The 21,303-nt window shown below is 45.3% G+C and overlaps 1 protein-coding gene and 1 non-coding gene across 6 annotated transcripts in view; both read left to right on the forward strand.

Annotated features, from left to right (window-relative positions):
• Positions 1–21,303, forward strand: part of LOC100089730 (rab GTPase-activating protein 1) — a 110,175-nt gene that overhangs the window by 43,274 nt on the left and 45,598 nt on the right. For all 5 annotated transcript variants that reach the window (XM_029062806.2, XM_029062805.1, XM_029062809.1 and 2 more), the window contains 7 exons: positions 2,765–2,969; positions 4,255–4,429; positions 5,545–5,702; positions 16,729–16,839; positions 17,626–17,692; positions 18,408–18,510; positions 19,665–19,834. In XM_029062806.2, the coding sequence (XP_028918639.1) occupies positions 2,765–2,969; positions 4,255–4,429; positions 5,545–5,702; positions 16,729–16,839; positions 17,626–17,692; positions 18,408–18,510; positions 19,665–19,834 (989 nt within the window). The remainder of the gene's footprint in view (positions 1–2,764; positions 2,970–4,254; positions 4,430–5,544; positions 5,703–16,728; positions 16,840–17,625; positions 17,693–18,407; positions 18,511–19,664; positions 19,835–21,303) is intronic.
• On the forward strand, positions 543–680 carry LOC114811592. Its single transcript, XR_003759288.1, has one exon. It is a non-coding gene; the product is annotated as a small nucleolar RNA SNORA7 (small nucleolar RNA).

A 21,303-nucleotide genomic window follows, 5' to 3' on the forward strand; every position in this document is an offset into this window, starting at 1 on the left:
GCTCAATAAATGCGATTGAATGAGTGAATGATATTCGGGAAAAGAGAATTCTGATAACTTCCACTTGGGCAGGCAAGAGAACCTGGAGGAGGAAGGAAAAATAGAAGAGTAGAGAGGCAGAATTTGTTCCAGGAGTATAACGGGCCCCTGGGAGAAGGCGTAGAGTTCAGAGGGACAGAAAGAAACAGAACAACTTGAGGGAAAGGGTTCCTGGCTGGGGGAGATGAGAACAGAAAGAAAATAAGGGGCAGAACTCTAGCGGGCCAGGGAGCTACTGGTAATTGAATCTAGCAAGATGGGCAAAGAAAAGCAGAGGAGGGTTACAAAGAAGCAGCCAAGTAACTGAGGTAATGGGTAAGGTGGATTCAACAGGTTTTTGGAAGGAAGATAGAATGACAATAGGGCAGGCCAAAATGGAGATTATCTGGGTCTGGATAAGCAGTTTGGCTGTGACAGGGGTGGAGAGAAAGGAGATCTTGTGGATTTTATGGAAGAGGAAGCAGCAGAATTAGGTATCATTTTGAATTTGGAGAAGTGCAGGGCCTCTCTCAGGATCGCATCTGGAGAGTTTCCAGTACTCTACCAGTCTCAGCTATGGGAGGAGGAGTCAAGCAGAGTCATACCCATTCCATTCCTAACTTGGCCAGTGGCTAGCAAGTGGAAGGCATTCTGCTACAAGTCAGAACTCCCCTGTGCTGGGCAGCAGCGTCATGGGAGAGAGTCGAGGGTGGAAACTCAAGTCGACTGTGGTGGAAGAAGGTAATGGTAAACCACTTCCAGTGGTAAAGCAGTTCCAGAACTACTGCAGATGGAGGTGGGGTGTTCTGGGAAAGATGTGTCCATGGAGTCGCTATGGGTCGGAAGTGACTCGACAGCATAAAACAAGACAATAAGTGCAGGGAGGAGTTTTAGCCTTGGTAGGAAAATAAAACATTGAAGATAAAAATAAAAGAAAAGTTTCCCATGTAAATTTCCGCCATAATCGTTGATTTAGTTAATAATGTTGGTATTTAAGTGCTTACTATGTGCAGAGCACTGTTCTAAGCGCTGGGGTAGATACAGGGTAATCAGGTTGTCCCACGTGAGGCTCACAGTTAATCCCCATTTTCCAGATGAGGTAACTGAGGCACAGAGAAGTTAAGTGACTTGCCCACAGTCACACAGCTAAGTGGCAGAGCCGGGAGTCGAACCCATGACCTCTGATGCCCAAGCCCAGGCTCTTTCCACTGAGCCACGCTGCTTCCCCTAAGTTTTTTTTTTTATTATTTTTTTTTTATTTTTTTTAGTTTTATTTTAACAGCTCAGTATCATAGGTCAGCTCTTGTAATGCACATAAAATCCAGCAAAAGGGAAGGTCCCATGGAAAAAGTTACTTGCAAAATCACCTTCACCGCAGCTAATCCCCACTCCTCTGCCCCCAATTTTTGAGAAGGAAATATTTTTACAAAAGCAATGCACTGGCTCAGGAAGAAAGTTATGATCAGGACACCCAGAATGCAAACCGCAGCTCCTAAGTTTTCTCTTTTGAAACTTGAGGGTAAGCGCCAGGAGAGGAAGAGGAGATGGGTGAGAGTTACTTTTTTTAAAAAAAAGTATTCATTAAGTGCTTACTGTGTGCCAGGCACTGTACCTACCAAGAGCTGGGATTGATACACGCTGATCAGGATGGACACAGTCCATGTTCCACGAGGGGCTCATAGGCTTAATCCCCATTTTCCAGATAAGGTAACTGAGCCACAGAGAAGTGAAGTGACTTGCCCTTGCCCTACAGTAGACAAGTGGTGGAGCACAGATTAGAACCCAGGTCCTCTCATTCCCAGGCTTGTGCTCTATCCACTAGACAGTGTTACTTCTCAGTTACTTCGTTGACTACCTTTTGTATACCTCACCTGGGAGCGTTCTCTTACCTTTCTCTTCCTTCTCCCCTTGTTTTCCTCCCCCTTTTTACTTCCCCTATTTTGTCTTCTGTTCCCCTAATTGCCGGACTTAATTCGTAGTGTAATACCTACTCTCCTTTTTTTGTGTTGCAAAAATTATACCAAAAAATGGGGTGGGTAAATGCGGGAATTTTGTCAGTCTACCAGTGGTATTTTGAGCGCTTACCTTATGCAGGGCACTGCACTAAACTCTTGGGAGACTACAGTGAAACAGAGTTGGTAGACACATTCCCTGCCCACAAGGAGCTTACAGTCTAGAAGGGGAGACAGACTTTAAATAAATAAATTACAGATGTAGACATAAGTGTTGTGGGGCTGGGAGTGGGATGAATAAAAGGTGCAAATCCAAGAATATCTTTAGTTTTTAGCTTCCCCAGGGCTCTTTGTCTAATATGGGCTTTCTGGTATCTTTCAATGGTATTTCTCCCCGGTTTCCAATGATCATCATTTTTTTAATGCTATTTGTTAAGGGCTCACTATGCGCCTGGCACTGTACTAAGATCTACAACAGATCCAAGCTAATCAGGTTGGACACAGTCCATGTCCAACATGGGGCTCCCAGACTTTAATCCCCTTTTTCCAGATGAGGTAAGTGAGGCAGAGAGGTGTGAAGTGACTTGCCCAACATTCCTTAGCAGAGAGGTGGCAGAGCACCCAGGTCCTTCTAACTCCCAAGCTATGCTCTATCCACTAGGCACCCAGATTTTAGTACTTAGCACCCGCCTCATTTTAATGGGAGTTTTCGCTCCATCAAGCACACTGTTCAAAAAAACCAAAATGTCCACCCAGACTGCCGACCTAAGTCATTGTCCCCTTTCTCCTTGCAGATTCTGAAGAGTTGAGTCCTTTTACCCCAGTAGCCGATGAGAACAGCGTGATGTTCAGCAAACTAACTTACTTGGGGTGTGCGTCGGTGAACGCCCCCAGGAGTGAAGTAGAGGCCCTGCGGATGATGTCAATTTTACGAAGCCAGTGCCAGACATCTCTAGATGTGACCCTGTCGGTGCCGAATGTGTCTGAAGGAACTGTGAGGTACCTTGATTGTCCTTTCTGGGGCATTATGGTCCGGGCTGTCAGATTAGCACTTCCTTCCCATTGAAGGTGGTGAGCTGTTTGGCCAAATCTTTTCATTTAAGTCTAAAAGAGATATCTAGTTTTAGAGCTGTCAGAGATCAGGACCAGTTTTTAGAGGGACTCTAAAGAGTCCTAAGCAAATGTGTACTCACTGGGTAATATACTGGACAAACCATTTTGCTCTTTTCATTTGAGTTTATGTGCTGGATACCTGTATTTTCCAGGTAAGGGAGCATATCACCATTATCTGTGAGGTCTAAATGTATCTTGCCCTGAACAGGGTTTTAGTTAAATGGCCTTAGTTGTGATGTGTTAGTCTGTAGAATAATAATAATTGTTGTATCTGTTGTGTGCTTACTAGCACGGTACTAAGTGCCGGGGTAGCTCTTGACTGAAGGTATTCTTTCTTTGAAAGAAAGAAAAAAAAAGAGGTGCCCCCCCCCCCTTTTAAGCTTTACTACCTTATTGTGGTGAGTCTTGTAGAGAAAGATCAATATCATTTGCAGCAAGATATGGTGGGTTTTTCCATTTCCTTCATACTCCTTTAAATAACACTTGTTTCGTAGCAAGACCAAGGCCAAATTTGGGTATGTGGGTAAAAAGAGTGAGCTACGTAGCGCACTCACATCAAGAGGTATCAAGAGATACGTATAAACTCGGGCGAGAGGCAGTCCGGTCCCTGTCGTAGAGGTATACTTTCAGGATTCTCCTGAAGGGGCTGCTCTTGCTTCGTTTTTAAGATACTCGTTTTACTGACCAATTCGTACATTTTAAACCAAACTCCATCATGTCTATCTTGTGTTAGGCAGATAAGTTTCAGAGGAGTTTGGTATCAGTCTGGTAAACCACAACTAAAGTAAATTACTCTTAAGAGGTAGATGGAAACACATCACTTACTTTAGCAGAGTTCTGATTTGCCTTTTGGATCAGACTGTCACGCTAAGTAAGGTTTTCTAAGGGACATTCCGATTTAGTGCTTGTTAACTCTGTAGTTGTAAAAACCCTCTTACCCTCCTGTGCCAAGTAGCTGCTGAACACTTTGGGTTACCTCCATGTAGTCTATAATTAGGAAGTGCAGGAATCTTTCTTTTGGAAATAGACGTGGGCTTGGTATGATTAGGGTACCTGATCGTACCCTGGTCAACTTTTGGGGAAAAGTTGAGCCTGGTCAACTTTTGGGGCAAAAAGATATGAGAATTTAAAAGTGATCCATTTTCCTTTTCTTCCCCCCTTCTCTAAACAGACTCTTGGATCCTCAGACCAACACAGAAATAGCAAACTATCCCATCTATAAAATCCTTTTCTGTGTCCGAGGGCACGATGGGACCCCTGAGAGCGACTGCTTTGCTTTCACCGAAAGTCATTATAACGCGGAGCTCTTCAGGATTCACGTCTTCCGGTGTGAAATACAAGAAGCAGTAAGTCCTTGAGAATGTGGCCCTCGGCCGTCCAAAGTGATATATCTGAGCACTGGGCTGTCAATGTTTAGAAAATTTGAAAATGGTGATCGTCATTTATGTGCAGAAGGGGGAGGTGGTGGTTCCTGTCTGACAGGCTTTGGGTGAAATAAAAATTGCTGGGGATCTAAAGCTAACAAATGCTGCTCTTGATACCTTTTCAGTTGTGGGAAGAACAGTAAGCTTTAAAGACCAAGAACACGAATGATTAAAGAACTAGGAAGCCCTGGGCAGAAGCAAGAAGAGGGAGGCCTGGGAAAATTTGGTTCTAAAGTCACTAACCCAGGCCACTTTTCTGAAACCTTAGTGCTGACATAAAATAACGTGCAAACTAAACAGGATGAGGCATGAGCCCTCTGTGCACCGTGGTTCTAGCGTGCAGCCAAACATTTGAAGTTTGAAATGCACATAGTCTCACTAGAGCCAGGCTCCAAGAGATGAGTGGAGGCTGTGGGAGCTGGGACAGGGACTGGGAAAGAGGAAGGTGGAGAGAAAACTGGCCCGGGAATCGTGGCATGGGAGGAGAAAAAAGAGGGTCAGCAGGGAAGGAAGGGAAGCCACCTGACGGAAGCCAGAATTCCACCAACTGCGATGCCCCATTCCTGTTCCCCTCCCAGCCTCCTCTGGGTCATTCTCTCTTTGGCCTCCCACCACTCTTCCGTTGAGTTTTTCCAGACCGTTTCCGGGCCTTTAGGCAGGCTGGGTGATGGAGGAACAAAAATTCTGGATGCTTTTACATAATTTTCTGAAAAGTAACCAACATCCATGCTGCAGTTTAGAATTGCTTTTATGAATTATTCATTGATCGGAGAAGTTATTTTTCAGGGGCGCTTTTTTGAAACCCATTTTTTGAGCATTTTTGGTTTTTAATCCAGTGGAGAGCTTGAAAAACAACCAGTTCTACATTATCCGGTGGTGACAAGGAGAGGTCATTTGCGAAGACCCAGAGAAGTTGTCGAACACTCGAGGGAAAGATGTGTTTGGGCAGTGGGGATATTCTTTTCTTCTGAAAGAGCAGCAATACTTTCCTGCCTTGATGAGCTTCCCCTAACCTGTCTGATTGTTTGTGACTGCAGGTAAGCCGTGTGCTCTACAGCTTTGCTACTGCCTTTCGCCGCTCTGCCAAACAGATGCCTCTGTCCGCCCTCGTCCCACCGCAGACCCCCGACAGTGACACCTTCGCCTTCTCTGTGTCTTTAGAGATCAAAGAGGATGACGGGAAAGGTTACTTTAGGTAAACTACCTTCACTCTTTATTAATTTTCTCAGAAATTGTGTGCAGGTAAACTTAGGTCTGGAGCAGATAGGATGTAGGATGGAATTTGTGGGGTTTTTTTATGGGGGGGGTTGGTATTCAGTAACAATAATGAGGGTATTTGTTAAGCACTTGCTATGTGTCAAGCCCTGTTCTAAGCACTGGGGTAAATGCAAGTTACTTAGGTTTTACACAGTCCCTGTCCTGCATGGGGCTCACGATTTAAGTAGAAGGGAGAAGAGGAGAACTGGGAAACAGAGAGGTTTAGTGATTTGTTTGTCCAAGGTCACACAGCAAGCATTTGGCAGAGCCAGGATTAGAACCCTGATCCTCTGACTCTCTGACCCGGAATCTTTCCATTAGGTCATGCTGCTTCCCAAGTGTGTGTACGAGTTTGCAACCTCAGGGCTTAACTGATCTGGGGAGCGAAAGAATGGGGGGGTGGAGAGAGAGAGAGAGAGAGAGACTGACTTTGTTTTTCTTTTTTATGGTACACATTAAGCATGTAGTATGTGAAAGACTGTTCTAAGTGTTGGGGTAGGTACAATAAGTGGGACACAGTCCTTATCCTGCATGGGGGCTCACAGTCTAAAGTAGTTAGAGAACTCTAAATCCCCATTTTGCAGATGAAGAAACTGAGGCACAGAGACATTAAGTGACTTGCCGAGGGTCACACAGCTAGCAATTGGCAGAGCAGGGATTAGAGCCCAGATCCTCTGACTCCCAGGCCTGTGCTCGTTTCACTAGGCCATACTGAATTCTCCCCTGCAGGGGATGGTGGGGGTGGAAAGAGAGTATTTAAAAAAAAATTATTTCTCGGGACCAAGGTTCACCTGCCATTTTGGATTTGAGACCCCCATCATTCTACCACAATAGTTTATTTAGTGAAGCTTCATACTCTTGAGCAACTTGACTTGAAATCCCCAAGTAAGAGGCAAGTCAAAGAGCGGGCTGGGTAGCTTTATTAGATTCAATGCAGCCAAGAGTCTCTGGCACCCGAGCCAAACTTCGATCAGTCCGTCCATGGTATTTACTGAGGGCTTCCTGCGTGCAGACACTATACTGAGCGCTTGGGAGAGTATAGTACAACACAGTTGGTAGAGAAGATCCAATCTCTGTCTACAAGCAGCCTATTTCATCATCCCGGCTCCTCCATTTGTCTGCCGTGTGACCTTGGGCAAGTCACTTCCCTTCTCTGGGCCTCAGTTACCTGATCTGTGAAATGGGGATTGACTGGGAGCCCCACGTGGGACGAGGACCGTGTCCAACCCGATTTGCTTGAATCCACCTGGTGTTTAGTACAGCGTCTGGCACAGAGTAAATGCTTAGCAAACGGCATAATTACTATTATTTCTATTATGAGATCCTGTTGAGGCACAGCCATAAGAAGTAGCGTGGCTTAGTGGAAAGAGCCCGGGCTTGGGAGTCAGAAGTCATGGGTTTGAATCCCAGCTCTGCCACTTGTCAGCTGTGTGACTGGGCAAGTTACTTCACTTCTCTGGGCCTCAGTTCCCTCATCGGTAAAATGGGGATGAAGACTGTGAGCCGTATGTGGGACAACCTGATTACCCTGTATCTACCCCAGCGCATCTCCCTTCCTCCTGTCTCTCCCCGCTCCAGTCTATTCTTCACTCCGCTGCCTGGCTCATCTTCCTACAGAAACACTCTGGGCATGTCACTCCCCTTCTTAAAAACCTCCAGTGGTTGCCTATCAACCTCTGCAGAAACAAAAACTTTTCACTCTGGGCTTCAAGGCTCTCCATCACCTTGCCCCTTCCTACCTCTCCTCCCTTCTGTGTTTCTACCGCCCACCCCGCACGCTCCGCTCCCTGCCGCCCACCTCCTCACCGTCCCCCATTCTCGCCTATCCCGCCGCCGACCCCTGGGCCACGTCCTCCCACGGTCCTGGAATGCCCTCCCTCTTCACCTCCGCCAAACTAACTCTCTTTCTCTCTTCAAAGCCCTACTGAGAGCTCACCTCCTCCAAGAGGCCTTCCCAGACTGAGCTTCCCCTTTTCCCTCTGCTCCCTTTGCTCCCTCTGCTTCTTTTCTGCCCCCCCTTCACCTCTCCTCAGCCAAGCCCCCTTTCCCTCTGCTCCTCCCCCTCTCCCTTTCCCTTAGCACTGTGCTCATTTGTATATATTTTTATTACCCTATTTATTTTGTTAATGAGGTGTACATACCCTTGATCCTATTTATCGAGATTAAGTTGTCTTGTTTTTTGTCCGTCTGGCTCCCCTGATTGGACTGTGAGCCCATCAGTGGGCAGGGATTGTCTCTATCTGTTGCCGAATTGTACATTCCAAGCGCTTAGTACAGTGCTCAGCACATAGTAAGCGCTCAATAAATACTATTGAATTAAATACTATTGAATGAGTGAACAAAGCTCTGCACATAGTAAGCGCTTAACAAATACCAACATTATTATTATTATTGTGATGATTATGAAATGCTGTCCAGGCACACAGGAAGGGATGTCTAAGAGTGCTTGGGCTGTAGACTCTGGCCTTTTCTGGAGAGTTTAATGGCTCTAATTCATTCATTCATTCAATAATAATAATAATGTTGGTATTTGTTAAGCACTTAGTATGTGCAGACCACTGTTCTAAGCGCTGAGGAATACAGGGTAATCAGGTTGTCCCATGTGGGGCTCGCAGTCTTCATCCCCATTTTACAGATGAGGTAACTGAGGCACAGAGAAGTGAAGTGACTTGCCCACAGTCACACAGCTGATGAGTGGCATAGCCAGAATTCAAACCCATGACCTCAGACTCCAAAGCCCGTGCTCTTTTCACTGAGCCACGCTGCTTCTCTAAATAGTATTTATTGAGCACTTACTATGTGCAGAGCACTGTACTAAGTGCTTGGAATATACAAAGTGGCAACAGATAGAGACAGTCCCCGCCCATTGACGGGCTTACAGTCTAATTGGGGGAGACAGACAGACAAAAACAATAGCAATAAATAGAATCAAGGGGATGAACATCTCATTAAAACAATCGCAATAAATAGAATCAAGGTGATGTACATCTCATTAACAAAATAGGGTAATAAAAAATATATACAATTGAGCAGACGAGCACAGTGCTGAGGGGAGGGGAAAGGAGAGGGGGAGGAGTGGGGGAAAAAGGGGCTTAGCTGAGGGGAGGTGAAGGATGAGCGCAGGCATCCCAGGGCACCTTTGTCCAAAGAGGTTTTCACTAAGCCTCTCTCCTCGGCGCTCCCCTCGCCCTCTCCGGCCCCACCCCGGCTTGGCTCAGGAGGCGAGAAGCTTGTCCAGCCCCGAAGCATGGCAGAGTGCCAGCCGTACTGCCCTTTGCTGCGGCGGCGGCTCCGTGGTTCGGGGGGCGCTCGGGGCGTGGGGGGCTGCTCTCCCCCTTTGGGAAACATCGGCGTGGTGGCGCCATCTGCCGGCCGCACTGATCATCTTTTTCCAAAGGTGGTTCTTAATAATAAATAATAATGTTGGGATTTGTTAAGCGCTTACTATGTGCAGAGCACTGTTCTAAGCGCTGGGGGAGAGACAGGGTCGTCAGATTGCCCCACGTGAGGCTCACAGTCTTCATCCCCATTTTGCAGCTGAGGTAACTGAGGTCCAGTGAAGTGACTTGCCCACAGTCACACAGCTGACAAGTGGCAGAGCCAGAATTCGAACCCATGACCTCTGACTCCCAAACCCGGGCTCTTTCCACTGAGCTACGCTCTTCCCCTGCCCCTTAATTCACATTAAAGGCTGTGTATTTCAACAGGTGGCGGGAAATTTCGGTTGGCAACAGTTCTTAGATTTAACTTCTTTTGAACTCTTTTACTTGGCTCTTGAAACCTTGGGAGAAAATGGATCCCACGATAAAGATAGATGTGTATCTATTTATGTTAATGTCTGTCTCCCCCTCTAGATTGTAAACTCCTTGTGGGCAGGGAACGTGTTTGCTAATTCTGTCGCATTCTCCCAAGTGCTGAGTACCATGCTTTGCATATGGTGCGGGCTCAATAAATGCCATTGATTATGACTCTTTTTTATGGAATTTTGTTAATCTCTTACTATGTGTTAAATACTCTTCTAGGCCCTGGGATAGATAAAATGAGGTTGGACACAGTCTTTATCCCATGTGGAGCTCACAGTCTTAATCTCCAGGTTATAGATGAGGGAACTGAGGCCCAGAAAAGTTAAGGGAGTTGCCCAAGGTCACACAGCAGACAAGTAGCAGGGCCAGGATTAGAACCCAAGTCATCTGATCACCTACAAGTGCTGGCTTGGGGTCGGCCAAGATTTTTTTCCTCACTTCTGAATTGCCATCTTGTGCCCATTGGGATTCTGTAACTCTCTCTGGCCTCCAGGGCCACTGTTTGTGAGCTCTGATGACTGCCATTTCCCCTGTATCAGTCAACCAGTGGAATTTATTGAGTACTTATTGTGTTCAGAGCACTGTACTAAGTGCTCGGGTGAATACGGTAGAGTTAGAACTGGTGAATCGTGATCCTTGCCCACAAGAGGCTTACAGTCCAGAGGGAAAGACTGTAGTAAATTAAACAGAGAAATGATCAGAGTATCGAAGCATGTACGTAAGTGCTGTGGAGCTGGGGGTGGGGAGTTATCAAAATCCTAGAGGTTCATCCCCAAGGGCGAAGTTGACACAGAAGGGAGGGTGAATAGATTGGCAAGATGAGGGTTAGTCAGGGAAGGCTTTTTAGGGAAGGAATTGTAGGCCAGAGGGAGGATGAAGTCAAGAGGTTGGTGGTGAGGCAGACAGGACTCAAGTACAGCGAGTAGAGTGACATTAGAGGATTGACATGTGGGGGCTGGGTTGTATTAGGAAATTGGGCAGGGAATATGTTTGTTTGTTGTTGTATTGTCCTTTCCCAAGCACATAGTACAGGGATCTGCTCACAGTAAGCGCTCAGTAAATATGATTGAATGAATAAAAGGTAAGGTAAGAGGGGGCAAGGTGATGAGCACTTTAAAGCCAGTGGTAAGGATTTCTGTTCGATATGGAGGTGGGTGGGCAACCATTGGAGGTTTTATGAAGTGGGGAGCTATGGACCGTACTTATTTTAGAAATCGATGCAGGCAGCAGAGGGAAGTGTGGACTAGAGAAGGCAGAGGCAAGAGGCAGGGAGGTCTGTGAGAAGGCTCATGCAGTCATCAAGACAGGCTATGAAAGGTGCGTGGAATTGCATGGTATCAGCTTGGATGGAGAAGCCGTCGTGAAACTCCATGGCTGTTCCAAGTTGGGCCGTGGCTTTGGAAACGGCCGGGACCTTGTGCTTTTCCGAGGAGGGCAAACAGATTGAGGTGTTCATGTTACGTAGCCAGGGCAACCAGATGGCACCACCTGCTGCCATGCCCTTTCCCCACCCTGGCTCTACTTTGCTCACTTTCATTCAGTTGTATTTATTGAGCGCTTACTGTGTGCGGAGCACTGTACTAAATGCTTGGGAGAGTACAGTGTAACAATCAACAGACACATTCTCTGCCCACAGCGAGCTTAGGGTCTCGAGATGAGCTTACAGTTTAGAGACTCTTCCCAAGAGCCAGTGAGTCTCTCTCTTCCCAGTCTAACCATCCCTTGCATCGGTTATTTTTCTTATGCCACTGATGCCAAATTCTTATACACTTATGCCAAATTCCCATTCATATTTTGGTCTTAAGTGTAATTTTCCCCCAAAATTTCCCCCATATATCTGCTTGTAGCTTTACCTGAAATGCTCTCTCCCGTTTAATGAGAAATTTCTGTACCATTCACAAATGTTTAACAGTTTGGCTGTTAGAACTTTGCTTGATGAATTTGTCTTCTAACCTAGTCTTTTTTCATGCCTTGACTTTTAAATTTTTTTTATGGTACTTAAGTACTTACTATGTGACAGGCGGTGTTCTAAGTGCTGGGTAGATACAAGCCAGTCAGATTGGACACAGTCTATGTCCCACATGGGGCTCATAGTCTTAGTCCCCATTTTACAGATGAGGTAAGTTGAGGCCTAGAGAAGGGAAGCCACTTGCCCAAGTTTGACAGTAGACAAGTGGAGGATCTGGAATTAGAAACCAGGTCCTTCCAACTCCCGGATCTGATCTATCCACTAGGTCACGCTGCTTCTCCCTTTTTCAATCAAGATGCTGTACAGGTGTTGATGTTGATGTTACAACATACATGCTTTTGTGCCAAGTCTTTCAATTTCTTAAAGATGTCTTTCAGTTCAACTTCCTACTGAAAAATAGTCTTCACAGCATTTACATAGCCATCCATTCCCTGCTACTTTTACATTAGTTTCACAGGCCTTCCTTTGGTGTGTAGTGCACTTTGGCTGTTGGCCACTGGCACGTTTTTTCCTATAAAACACAACATCCAGAGAACTGGGGGTGGAAGGGGAGGTAGGTGTGTGTACTGGGGGCGCAAGTGAAGGGAATGGGGAAAGGGTAGGGGAAGAAGTGATTAGGGGCTTCTTTTGTCGTAGTGGATTTTCAAAATATTTACAAGCCTTTAAATATTGGGAGATATTCTAATGAGCTAAATATGACTAATAATATTACTTGATTAATGAATATTTTGTTCTTGTGTATGAGATTAACCAGGATTGTACTCTTTACTCTCGCATGATTACATGTACAGAAGCTTTTTATGGCTCTTTCCATCATGGGTTAGTCTAAAACTTTTGTTGGGTCACCCTTTCTCTTGTATATTTAGAAAACAGGAGTACATAGTGATCTAATTTTCTTTCTTTTTTTTTTAACAATTTTTTTTTAAGCAGGTTCTATGTTCCAGGCACTGTACTAAGTGCTGGGGTCGATATAATCAGGTTGGACTGTGTCCATGTCCCACAGTGGGCTCAGTTTTAATCCCCATTTTACAGATGAGATAACTAAGGCACAGAGAACTGAAGTGACTTGTCCAAGGTCACACAGCAGACAAGTGGCGGAGCTGGGAATAGAACCCAGATTCATTTGATTCCCAGGGCCGTGCTATATCTATCAGACCACACTGCTACTCAAAATTTTTAAAGTATGTTAATGAAGGATGATTGAGTAATTATTAGTCAAAAAATTTGAGGATGACAAGTCTTTACTTGTATAGGTTGCTTGCACTCCAGATACATAGGCACATATTACCCGCTTGTGCCTAAATGTGGTGATATATAGTGTTATTGTCCTGTAAATTCTATTTGTTTCTATCCTGAGATAATTTTTCAAGCTTCTGCATCAGTAGGCGTGGTCTAGGTTCCATTGCTTCCTTGGAATTCATCTTTTCTTTCAGTCTTATCACTGAGGAAGGAACAGAATAGGAAAGAATGAAAGAAGAAGTTTCCAATTTTGTATTTTGTGAAATGGGAAGTGTGTTGAAGGGTGGGGGTCTCATACCTTTTTTTAGGGTATTTAAGTGCTTACTATGTGCCAGACATTGTATTGAGCTCTGGGGTAGATACAAATTAATCAGGTTGAACCCAGTCCCTGTCGCACCTGGGGCTCACGGTCCTACTCCCCATTTTCCAGATGAGGCGACTGAGGCACAGAGGAAGTGAAGTGACTTGCCCAAGGTCACACAGCAGACAAGTGGCCTAGCTGGGATTGCAACCCAGGTCCTTCTGACTCTCAGGCCTGCGCTCTATCCATTATTCATTCATTCAATAGTATTTATTGAGCGCTTACTATGTGCAGAGCACTGTACTAAGCGCTTGGGATGAACAAGTCGGCAACAGATAGAGACAGTCCCTGCCGTTTGACGGGCTTACAGTCTAATCGGGGGAGACGGACAGACAAGAACAATGGCACTAAACAGCATTAGGCTTTGCAGCGCTTGGGCTGCCTACTGGCTGCTGAGCTGTGGCCTTCTAGATAGCTGGAGACAGCAGAGGAGCGGGAAAAGAAAAACCCAACAGAGCTGCCCATCCCTCTTCCCCGCTCCATTCCCCTCCTTGCTCACCATCTACCCACTGCTCCCCTCGGCGAAGGGGGTTCCGCTGTGGCTACACTCCTGGGGTTTAGGGTGGGCAGCTCTGTTAGCGGTGCCGTGACATCAGAAACCTAGCAGAAATAATGTTGGTATTTGTTAAGCGCTTACTATGTGCCGAGCACTGTTCTAAGCGCTGGGGTAGACATAGGGGAATCAGGTTGTCCCACCTGGGGCTCACAGTCTTAATCCCCATTTTACAGATGAGGGAACTGAGGCACAGAGAAGTTAAGTGACTTGCCCACAGTCACACAGCCGACAAGTGGCAGAGCTGGGATTCGAACTCGTGAGCCCTGACTCCAAAGCCCATGCTCTTTCCACTGAGCCACGCTGCTTCTCTTAATTGTCCTAATTGTTAAGTGCTTACTATGTGCCAGGAACTGTACTAAGCACTGGGGTAGATACAAGGTAATCAGCTTGGATGAGGTCCTTGCCCCACATGGGGGTCACAGTCTTCATCCCCCTTTTCCAGATGAGGGAACTGAGGCCCAGAGAAGTGAAGTGACTTGCCCTCAGTCACCCAGCCGACAGGTGGCGGAGCCAGGATTTGAACCCATGACGTCTGTCTCCCTAGCCCGGGCTCTTTCCATTGAGCCACGGTAGCATTAGCCTCTTCAGCTCAGGGCACAGAAGTGTGTTTGTGTGCATGTAGGAGAGCGCAGTTGTGTCCGGGTCCATCTCTCTATGCGTCTCTTGGGTCCATGCCCGTCCCTGCTTTTCCTTTTTCCTGTCTCGCTGCTTCCCTTTTATTGTGTACCACTGTTCCTGCCCTCAGTACCCACACTCTCATCGCACCTGCAAGAAAACAAGAAACTTAGTTCTGTGTACCAGTTTCACTTCACTTTGTTCGACAGATTATCTTGCTGATGATTTTACAGTCTCTCAGCAATTTGCAGCTTTTGAAAAGTGCAGCTCCTCTTCAGATGTATAATGGAAAGCACAGCCCACTCACAGGGAGTGAATTTGGCATGCTTCTTGAGATAGAACGGACAAACTCAATCAATTCTTCCCCCTCCTACCTGACCTTGTTCATCTCCCACTACAGCCCCACCCGCACATTTTGCTCCGCTAACGGCAACCTCCTTACTGCACCCTGGTCTCGTCTTTCTCACCGTCGTCCCCTGGTTCATGTCCTCCCACCTGCCCGAACTCCCTTCCCCTTCATATCTCCCAGATCACCCTTCTCCCCATCTTCAAAGACCTCCTAAAGTCGTATCTCCTCCAAGAAACCTTAATTTACTAATCTCTCATTCCCCCGTCATCATCTCCCTCCCTTCTGTGTTGTCTATGCAATTGGGTCTGTACCCCATAAGCGCTTTGCTATTCATCCCAGCCCCAACGTACATATCCTTATACTCTGCTGCTACTCTTATCTGTAATTTATTTTAATGTCTGTCTCCCCCACTAGACTGTAAGTTCCTTGTGGGCAGGGATCGTGCCTATTCCACTGTATTGTGCTTTCCCAAGCACTTAGCAGAATGCTCTGCTCAGGGTAAGCGCTCAGTAAATTGCATTGATGGGCAAATAGCCTTTTGTTAATTAGAAATTTTAATTAGAAATTAAAGTGCTTTAAGTTGACCGAGTGTTGGGCGATATGGAAAATTAAGTCCATGCCCAGTTGTTCTAGGTTCAAAATATCACAGGCAGCTCTATATCAGTTGGTTGCTTTTTTTTTTTTTTTAATGCTTGTGACCAGTGAGATTAAAGAGGGAAAGGGGAAGCCTAGGAGGTCTGTTTGGTAAAACCAGATATTCAAAGTTTTGCTTCTAGAACATGGGATAGAAAATATTGCTAGAGTACAGGCAGTCCTTGGCCTTACCACCCAGTTGGTACCTGAAAATCTGCCTCAAATGGAAATTTTACAAATCAGAACTAGTTTTCTCATAGGGATGATGTTATACAATGGAGGGATTGCTTCTTGAACCAGAGGGATTAAGACTGTGAGCCCCACATGGGACAACCTGATTACTTTGTATCTAGCCCAGTACTTAGAACAGTGCTTGGCACATAGTAGCACTCAGCAAATACCATCATTATTATACTCTGGGCAGGAAATCTGTCTACCACTTCTGTTGTCTTGTACTCTCCCAAGCACTTCTGCACACAGTAGATGCTCAATAAATACCATTGATTGATTATTTTTCCTGAAATTACCCAGAATTGCATGTTCAATGAACTTTAACCTTTAAAGAATGAAAGGAGTATGGTGCTTAAGAATGATCACTTTTCATTTGCTTGACGACTTGCTCCTTTTGCTTGTAACAGAGTTGCCTTTTGTTTCTAAGAAGCAACTGCGTTTCCAAGTGATACATGCACGTCTGAATCATATATGTAATTCTAAGCAGTCGTATTGGTTGCTGCAGAATCGTGATGCGATGTACCAGATTTTAGTCAGTCATTTCAGGGCATATATTTGTGATGTCTGGCTGCTTGTTTTGTTTTGCTCTCTGTCTCCCCCTTTTAGACTGTGAGCCCGTTGCTGGGCAGGGATGGTCTATCTCTGTTGCCGAATTGCACAGTGCCCTGCACACAGTAAGCACTCAATAAATACGTTTGAATGCTTGAATATAGATGAGTAATATACTTAACATTGATATATTTATATTGTCATATGTGTTGTTGACTTTTACTCGCTCGGAGTAAAATGAGCATGGCTGGCCTCCCAACTCCCAGCATCTCCTGTCCATTCCTTAATCCTCTTTTAATTTCTTTCCCCCAACACACGCATGCTCTCTCTCTCTTTTCAATTATTTCCCCACCATGCTTTTGTAGTCCTCCCACCCTCCTTCCCGACTACTGCACCTCCATAGTTAAGCTAACTGTGAGCAGGGATCATGTCTACTTACTCTGCTGAATTGTAGTCTTCCAAGCGTTTGGTACAGTGCTCTGCATATAGTAAGTGCTCATTGATTGATAGTGCCCTAACGGAGATTAGTGGAGAAAAGTTGAAACTGGTGTTGTAAAGCCCAAGCCGGGCTAGATTTTGAAAATGTAAGTGCCATTGGTCTTGAACTATCTTAATTTGAGGATCTTCTTGTGGTAATAAAACATTTTGCATCTCTACAGTGCAGTTCCCAAGGACAAGGATAGGCAATGTTTTAAACTCCGCCAGGGAATTGACAAGAAAATTGTGATTTATGTCCAGCAAACAACTAATAAAGAACTTGCCATCGAAAGGTAAATATTTTCTTCTGAAGATTTTAGCTCCTTTATCTCTTTCTTAGATTGATATGCATTGTGGTCTGGTTCCCAAGATATTGCTACCTCTTAGATTTTTAGACTGCTTCCTATGTGAAATTCCTCCCATGCGTTTCAAGTTAAGGATGCCTAAAGGCACCACAACCAAAGGCATAAATGCAGAACTCATTTTGATCTGCCTTGGGCGATATCAGTTTATTTTCATTAAAAACTAATTTAAGGGCTTTATTAAAATACAGATGGGGGCAGTGACCAAATGGGTTTAGGGGGGATGGAAGCCCTAGTTCTGGGTGTATAGGCTGTATTGGGGAGGTGAGGAGGAGGAGGAGGGACAGAAAGGATGGCCAAAGGGGTGGCTAAAGAGAGCCAGCCCTGGGGAGCTAGGAAAAGGAGAGCTAAGAGGACTTGGGAGGGATCGAACCTCTCCCTATCTCCTTGTCTTTCCCTCCCGAAATTCTCCTAGGGGAGGTTTCCTCTTAGAGGGGACAAAACCAATGTAGTCAGTATAGTTTAGTCAGAAAGTCCTGACACATGCCCGATGTTTGCGATACCCAACCAGTTGCCCGGCTGCAATTACTAGACTAAATATGAGGAGGAAGGGGTGGTTACTTAAAATTACATGAGCAAGGTTTCCAGTTTTGTTGATCATTCAGTGAATTTTGGGAATTATATAGTTTTGTAGTTACGACAGGTTTTCATTCTTTAATGCAGGTGGGTGGGGTTTTTTTTCCTGTCCTAAAGTTGACACTAGTACTTTCCTTTTAGGTGCTTTGGTCTTCTACTTAGCCCTGGAAAAGATGTGCGCAATAGTGACATGCATCTCCTAGATTTGGTAAGACCAGTTTGTATCAAGGGGGCATATATTCATCTTCTTCCCTCCTGGAAAATCTGATGTTCCCCATCGCCACGTGTGGAACTGGCACGTCGCAACTTTCCGTGCCCTCCGAGGGATACTCAAGTCCGACCGGTCAGCCCGAGTCTCTGAGTCTGGCCTCAAATCCAGTGATTGCAGTCAATCGATAGGATTTATTGAGCATTTCTTTGGGGCAGAGCACTGTACTAAGTATCAGGAGAGTGCAGTCAAATTAGCAGATACTATCCTTGCCCTCTAGCTGCAGGGGACAGGCCCTAAAATACATTTCAGGTAGGGAGGAGTGACCAAAAGTAAATGCTTTTGGAGAAGAAGGGGATGGGGATGTTTAGTGGGCGAGGGGCTTAAGCTCGTCGGTGATGCCATAGTGGGGTAGTAGGGAGATGAGAGATTAGACAGGGAAGGATTTCTGGAGGAGGAGATGTGATTTTAGGACTTTGAAGATGGGGGAGACTGCTGGCTTGCTGGATGTCGAGGGGGAGGGAGTTCCAGGCAGGAGGAAGGGCTTGAACAAGAGGCAGAAGCAGTGCCTCATTTTGCACCTGATTCATGTCAGTCAGCCTCAAACCTTTTCCAGTACCAAACTGACTTTTTTAAAGAAGGCTTTTTACAGTCAGGGGAGTAGAGAAGTACTGTTGTTTATTCATTTGGTTTTGCTTGTTACCCTTTTCCTAAGGAATCTATGGGCAAAAGTTCAGATGGAAAATCCTATGTGATTACTGGGAGTTGGAATCCCAAATCTCCACACTTCCAAGTTGTAAATGAAGAAACTCCTAAAGGTACTGATTTCCCCAAATGCATGAGCATTTGTTCCCTGCCCCATGTTTGCCTAGACCCTTTTGATTTTTCGGACATCACTGCCTGTTGAGCTCGGTTTAAGTGATTATCCTTCAATTCATGAAACCAAAAGCCAAATGTAAAAGCGATATTTCAATTCAATATGTGTTTTGGGATAGGGAGTTTTAAGAGTCTCCCTGCTCGCTTTGGTAAGGGACTGAAGGTCATTTTATCTGCCTGGTTTGTCTGCTTCTGTCCTTTTCTTAATTCACGTTCAGAATGTTGAAATACAGACAAGGAGTCTTTCACAGAACTGCATATAGCCTTTTGATAATGTGCTTTTTTTTAGGGTTCAAATTTTATACAGTTAAATGTTTCAAAGAAATTTTTCAGTTTTCATTCCTTCTCTCTAGGGGATGAAAACTGGATTACAAGAAGTGAATCCAGAAGCCACCTTGCACTCTACATAGCCCTAGCACCTTTCCCCATCCATATTGCCTCTTTGGTGGCAGGACTCCGTAGAAAAATGATGGGAGGAATGCTTAGAGTGCTATGAAGGGTGGCTCTCCGGGGTCCTCACAGTTTAATTCTCGCCTTCATAACTCACGACTTGAAGCTATCAACCAGGAAATGATTGGGATTGTCCTTAGGATGCTTCGGGGAGCAAAGGGTGACTATTTCACTCCTCAGAGCTCTCCACCTGTCACTTGCATGTGCCATATAAACAGGAGCACTAGGAGAAGGGGGGTGGTGCCTCAGAGCTCCTGCTGCACTGCTTCCAGGTTGCATCTGGAAGCATCACATGAAACCTTGGCGAGCTCTACGATAGGAGGTGATAGATAAACCGCCCATGCTCTGCCACCTGTGGTGACGTGGGAGGGCCCCAAGTCCCTGGAACTCTAGGTTAGGGTGTCTCAGATCTGAGCACCATCCCAGCATTTGGGCTTTAATTCCATTTTTTAAATTGTGTGGGTTTTTTTTCCCCAAACAGTTGGGGGAAATTCAGAAAAAAGAATGTCTTTGAACTTTATGAGGATTTTTGGATAAAAATTGGTTTCAACTGAAAATGAGGCCCTTTGTATGTTCAACCATATCTCTCTGTCTCTGTTTCTCTCTCTATGTATCTCGCTCTCTCTCCACCCCTGTCTTTCCTTAGATAAGGTGCTGTTCATGACCACAGCTGTTGACTTGGTGATAACCGAGGTACAAGAACCTGTCCGATTTCTCCTGGAGACCAAAGTCCGAGTTTGTTCTCCTAATGAACGATTATTCTGGCCCTTTAGCAAGCGTAGTACTACTGAAAACTTCTTTCTGAAACTAAAACAGGTACTATTCACAACTGTGAAGTTGATTCCTTTCCCCCACCCCATTTTTGGTATTGGCTCTCCTTCTCTGGATTCAGAATATAACAGTAATAGTAATTGTGGTATTTGTTAAGCGCTTACTATGTGCCAAACACCACACTAAGTGCTGGGATAGATACATCATAGGCAGCTCTGACATTTGACTCGTTATATGCTGAGCCTAATTCAATTTCTTTTTCCTTCCCCTCAGTCTACCCTATAAAATATGAAACGATGACAAAAAATAATTTGCTATGCACACAAGATCTTATTTCATATTTTTTGGTGACTGTGAAAACGATTTTCCCCATTTTGTGTCTCCAAGCTTTTAGTGGAACTAACTCCATGCCTTGATCTCTGCAGAAGAGTCAGTTTGGATGTATTTGAATTGGATCCCCTGTACTGTCGTACGTTCCTAATTCAGTAGTGGCATAGGCCCAGCAGGCAGAACGGGGACTAAAACCCCAGGCTCCTGATTCCCAGAGTTGGTCTCCTTCCCCTGGGGCAGGGTTAGAGTGTTCCCCGAGGTTCCCACAAGGCTCAGCAGGAATCCTGAGAAAGAGCTGGCTATAGTGGGTGACACAAGCCACAGCAAATGCCAAGGCAGTTGCCTGGCTGATCATGGCCCTACAGCAGAGCATCAGCTCTGTGGCCCAGTCATTAAGGCTATAAATGGATCTTCTGCTTAAAAAGAAGTACGATGCACTTCACAGTTTGATCTGCACCCTTCTCTGGCTATTGGCTGGTTACACCCCTTGCCCCAAAAGGATCATGGCTGAAAGGGAAGAGTTTGTGCGTAGGGGGGGCTCTGGCACAATCCATTAGAACCATCATCAATTCCTCCACACAAGTTCTCAATCCTGAAGGTTTAGGACCGAGTCTGGTCCGTCGTTCCTGTCAGAAAACCCCATCATCTACCCTTACGAATTAGCAATTGAATTTCGTCCCCTGTTTCTGGTTTTCCTTTTTTTTTCCCTTTAAGTGGTATTTGATAAGCACTTAAGGTTTGCTGAGCACCTGGGTAGGGACAACTTAATCAGGTTGGGCATAGAGATACATATTTGTACTGGGCATTTGACCTGACCACACTGATACCATTTTGCTTTAGCAACAAGCTAAATTTAGTTATAAGATGCCCTGAAGCCATTTTCTTGGAAATGAAGCTAAAAGGAAAATAACACTCTTGCCATTTTCCTCCATATTTAGATAAACCATTTTTAGGCAGGGTGATGGAGAATTTGAAAAACTAATCCTGTGAGCCACAAAATTTTCAAATCAAGAAGCATGTACATTTCTACCTTATCATTTTCAGGAAGTTTACAGCACTTATGTTCATATCTGTAATTTATATAAATGTTTGTCTCTACCTCTAGATTGTAAGCTGCTAGTGAGCAGGCAGTGTGTCTGCCAACTCTTTTTTTCCTGTACTCTCCCAAGCACTTAGTACAGTGC

The sequence above is a fragment of the Ornithorhynchus anatinus genome, chromosome 4, assembly GCF_004115215.2.
Source record: "Ornithorhynchus anatinus isolate Pmale09 chromosome 4, mOrnAna1.pri.v4, whole genome shotgun sequence".
NCBI classification, from domain to species: domain Eukaryota; kingdom Metazoa; phylum Chordata; class Mammalia; order Monotremata; family Ornithorhynchidae; genus Ornithorhynchus; species Ornithorhynchus anatinus.